General features: G+C 65.8%; 2 protein-coding genes across 2 annotated transcripts in view; one reads left to right on the top strand and one right to left on the bottom strand.

Moving 5' to 3' along the window:
* The window catches only part of POLRMT (polymerase (RNA) mitochondrial (DNA directed)), a 20,590-nt gene extending 17,147 nt beyond the window's left edge, over window positions 1–3,443 (top strand). Inside the window, exons 11-21 of the mRNA XM_011963980.1 lie at window positions 251–373; window positions 653–775; window positions 998–1,177; window positions 1,448–1,534; window positions 1,634–1,747; window positions 1,895–1,950; window positions 2,075–2,173; window positions 2,804–2,876; window positions 2,997–3,082; window positions 3,176–3,246; window positions 3,340–3,443. Coding sequence (XP_011819370.1) covers window positions 251–373; window positions 653–775; window positions 998–1,177; window positions 1,448–1,534; window positions 1,634–1,747; window positions 1,895–1,950; window positions 2,075–2,173; window positions 2,804–2,876; window positions 2,997–3,082; window positions 3,176–3,246; window positions 3,340–3,389 — 1,062 coding nt within the window. The 3' untranslated portion in view covers window positions 3,390–3,443. The remainder of the gene's footprint in view (window positions 1–250; window positions 374–652; window positions 776–997; window positions 1,178–1,447; window positions 1,535–1,633; window positions 1,748–1,894; window positions 1,951–2,074; window positions 2,174–2,803; window positions 2,877–2,996; window positions 3,083–3,175; window positions 3,247–3,339) is intronic.
* A 65-nt stretch (window positions 3,444–3,508) lies between these two features.
* HCN2 (hyperpolarization activated cyclic nucleotide gated potassium channel 2) overlaps window positions 3,509–4,107 on the bottom strand; it is a 34,291-nt gene continuing 33,692 nt past the window's right edge. Inside the window, exon 8 of the mRNA XM_011964086.1 lies at window positions 3,509–3,955. Within this exon, the coding sequence (XP_011819476.1) occupies window positions 3,902–3,955 (54 nt within the window). The 3' untranslated portion in view covers window positions 3,509–3,901. The remainder of the gene's footprint in view (window positions 3,956–4,107) is intronic.

Raw genomic sequence — 4,107 nt, 5'->3', positions numbered from 1 at the left:
CGCCCTCCTCACCTGGTGCCTCCGGACACGCTTGTCTCAGCCCCGTCCACCCGCAGCCCTCACCCTCCATCTGTGGCTGTAGAGGACTCATCCAGTCAGTGCCCCGTTTCTCACCCACATGGGTCCCGTGTTCACCGTCAGGCATGTTTGTCTCCTCTCTGTGTTCCCACCTCCCTGCACCACACCCCCCGCAGCGGGCTCAGCAAGTCCGCCCGTGCCTCATTGCCCGCCACACCCGCTGTCCCCGCAGGGCCGAAAGTGGTGGATGGGCGCTGAGGAACCCTGGCAGACGCTGGCCTGCTGTATGGAGGTGGCAAATGCCGTGCGCTCCTCCGACCCTGCTGCCTACGTCTCCCACCTCCCCGTCCATCAGGTGAGCCAGCAGGGTGGGGCCCCTGAGGCCATGCCGTGTGCACTTGGTCTGGGGCTCGACTTGAGGGTGTGAGATTTCACCTTCTCTTGTGGTGTCTTTTGGAGGTGGCCCTAGAGGGTCCAGGAGCCGTGGCTCCTGGCCTTTCCTGGGAGTGTGCAGGGCTCAGGTGCCCTTCGCTGGGCATGCACAGCCTTAGAAATGGCTCGACCTGGGGGGTAGTTTGTGCCCCCACACATCTCTGCCTGAGTCTCCATCTCCCGTTTGCGGCCCCTCCCTCAGGACGGCTCTTGCAACGGCCTACAGCATTATGCTGCCCTGGGCCGCGACAGCGTGGGCGCCGCCTCTGTCAACCTGGAGCCCGCGGATGTGCCACAGGATGTGTACAGCGGCGTGGCTGCGCAGGTAGGGTGTGCCCTGTTACCTGCTGCCCGGGGCATCTGGGTGTGGGGACAGTGTGGCCCTGAGTCTCGGCCCCAGGTGCCCTCACCTTGGCCTGTCCTGAGGATGTGGTGGGGCTGGGGCGGGGGCTTCCCAGGCAGATGTCGTTCGAGGGCTTCATGGGTGCTTGATGGCCCCTGGGCTGCTGGCAGGGCTGACTCGCACCCCTGCCCTCCCATGGTGCAGGTGGAGGTGTTCCGTAGGCAGGACGCCCAGCGGGGCACGCAGGTGGCACAGATGCTGGAAGGCTTCATCACCCGCAAGGTGGTGAAGCAGACGGTGATGACTGTGGTATACGGGGTCACCCGCTACGGCGGGCGTCTGCAGATTGAGAAGCGCCTCCGGGAGCTGACCGACTTTCCCCAGGTGCGCCAGGCCTGTAGCACTTGGAACACGTTGGTTTCACTGCTGTTTAAAAGTCCGACGGTTTTGCCGCAGACCCAGCCTCCCAGCAGAAGACCCAGCTGTTCCCCTAGACCACTGCCTGCCTGCTCGGGCTTGGGCATCTCTCGCCGACTGGGAGTGTCGGGCCCCGTCCCCCCCGGGCCCTGGGCCTCAGTTGCTCTGAAATGGGGGGGAGTAGGGCGCGAACGGGCCAGCCCCTGAGGACCCGCACCTGCCGCCCGTCTTCTGCAGGAGTTCGTGTGGGAGGCCTCCCACTACCTTGTCCGCCAGGTCTTCAAGAGTCTACAGGAGATGTTCTCGGGGACCCGGGCCATCCAGGTACGTCCTGTCCCGTCCCCGCTCGGCCAGGGCTCTCCAAGCAAGTGGATGGGAGCCCCGGCTTGAGCCCCCAGCCCTGAGACGGCCTGTGTCCCGCAGCACTGGCTGACCGAGAGCGCCCGCCTCATCTCCCACATGGGCTCCGTGGTGGAGTGGGTCACACCCCTGGGTATCCCCATCATCCAGCCCTACCGCCTGGAGCTCAAGGTCAAGGTCAGTGTACCTCCCCATCCCGTCCCAGTTTGCCCGTCCCAGTGTACCCCCGTTCCATCTCAGTGTACTACCGTCCCAGTGTACCACCCCATACTGTCCCAGTGTACCCCCGCTGTGCTGGGCCTCACCAGCTCCTTCCCTTTTTAGCAAGTACGAGGTGGGATTCAGAGCATCACCTACACTCAAAACGGAGACATCAGCCAGTGAGTGGGGCCCGGGCGGGGGGGCTGGCCAGGGGGGCAGCCACAGTGGAGACATGGCCAGTGAGGGGCGTCCCTGGGCTGGGAGTGCATTCTGGCCCCCACCCGGCACCTGTCCTGTTCCTAGGAAGCCCAACACGCGTAAGCAGAAGAACGGGTTCCCGCCCAACTTCATCCACTCGCTGGACTCCTCGCATATGATGCTCACTGCCCTGCACTGCTACAGGTGGGCATCTCCGGGCGGCAGGGGTGCTGCTCGCCTCCCAGGGTCCTCTGTTCTGGCTACCAGGGCACAGCTGGCAAAGCAGGGTCCAGCAAGGGACAGTGCTGGGTGCAGGGTCTGGGCAGAATGGATCTGCTGTGTTTGTGGGGCCTCTGTTCCCCGAATGTGAAGGTGGTCCTGTCAGCTCCTGCCCCCGCCATGGCCTGACGGGGAGAGCCAAGCATGGGCTTTACCCCTTCCTGGTGGACATTTCTTGGTGAGCACCGTAGTGTGTGGTTAGATCTGGGGCACGTGGAGGTCGTTCCAGCAGCATCTACCTGCCACAGGAGCTGGGAACGCCCAGGACGTGGGGTGGTGGCCCTCGCAGGAGGGGACAACGCAGCTGCCCTCGGAGCTGAGGCTCCCACAGCAGCCTCGGGGGCAGCAGGTGTGGGGCAAGGAGGCTTCTGAGAACATTTCCTCGGCCTGTGCTGAGGCCAAACCCAGGATGTTTGGGCAAGGGGTGGGGCGAGCCTGGCGGAGGGTGGGCTTCCCTGGACCTTGAGTGGAGAGGGCTGAGCACAGGGCCAGATGCTCGTCGCGTGGCGGCCCTGTGGGCTCCCTTGCCTTCAGGAGCCCTCCGCTCTGCCGCAGGAAGGGCCTGACCTTCGTCTCTGTGCACGACTGTTACTGGACCCACGCAGCGGATGTCACCGTCATGAACCAGGTGCCCCCGTCTGGGCCTTCGTCCATCCAGGGGTGGGGCCCGGCCCACTGGGGCATTGGGTAGGGGTGGTGCCCAGACCCTGCCTGATCACCCGCGGGGGGTTCTCTCACTCCTGCCCAGGTGTGCCGGGAGCAGTTTGTCCGCTTGCACAGCGAGCCCATCTTGGAGGACCTGTCCAGGTTCCTGGTCAGGCGGTTCTGCCCTGAGTAAGGCACTCCCTGACCCTAACTACCCTACCTGGACACCCCCCACCCCCAACACCTGGCCTCAGCCTCACCCCACCCTGCTTCCAGCCCCAGACCCCAGAAGAGCTCCCGGTGCTGGGAGGCCAGCCTGCTGAAGGCGACGCTGCAGGCAGTACCCAAGCCAGGTAGGCGGGCAGACAGCCGCCAGGGTGCCTCTAACTGCGGGCCAGGGCAGGGCCTTCGTGCCACCCACGCTGTCCGCTCTGCTCACTCCACAGGGGCCTTCGACCTGGAGCGGGTGAAGCATTCCACCTACTTTTTCAGCTGACACGCGGCGGGCCTTGTGCCAGTGTGTAAATAAAGCTCTTCCCACCTCCAGGAACCGTTGTTTTCAGTGAGGGTGCGCGCCCTGTGCGTCCCGAGCAATCGTACGTGGCCAGGGTGGGCGCCAATGCTGTCGTTTATTGCGCGGAATGGGAGTGTGGGGGTTAATGGGGCGTGGGGGCCACGGTGGGGGCACTGCTGCCTCGGCTCTTCAGTACATTCATCACGGCGGCGGGACCCCAGCCTCGCCCCCGCGCCCTGCGCAGCCAGGCCCGCCCCTCGGTGCCGGTGCTGGAGGGAGCCGGGGGTGCTGCTCCCGGAGGTCACCGTGGGACGCGCGTGGATGGGGGCTGGGCCGGTTATTGCGTGAGCGCGATGGGGGCAGCGGGAAGCTGGCGGGCCAAGTATTGCACTTAAAAAACAATCCTCATCGGACGGCGGGCCACCTGGAGGGCGGGGGGCGGGCGGGGCTCCAGAGCCGGCTCCTCTCGGCCACTGGGCCGCCCCGTCCCTGTTTTACAGCTGGGGGAACTGAGGCACCGAGGTGAAGGGAGCCCCCTCGCACGCGAGGCCGCCGCCGGGGGCAGGGGCGATGGGGGTGGGCGCAGGGCGATCAGGGGGTACGGCTGGGGGCTTGGAGGGGGCTGCTCCCGGTCCTGGCCCGTCCTCTCCGCTACTGGGTCGCCCTGTCCCTATTTTACAGCTGGGGAAACTGAGGCACC

Source organism: Colobus angolensis, unplaced genomic scaffold, assembly GCF_000951035.1.
Source record: "Colobus angolensis palliatus isolate OR3802 unplaced genomic scaffold, Cang.pa_1.0 Scaffold64, whole genome shotgun sequence".
NCBI lineage: Eukaryota > Metazoa > Chordata > Mammalia > Primates > Cercopithecidae > Colobus > Colobus angolensis.
The sequence above is the reverse complement of the archived record's forward strand: the minus strand, read 5'-3'. Positions and strand labels throughout refer to the sequence as shown.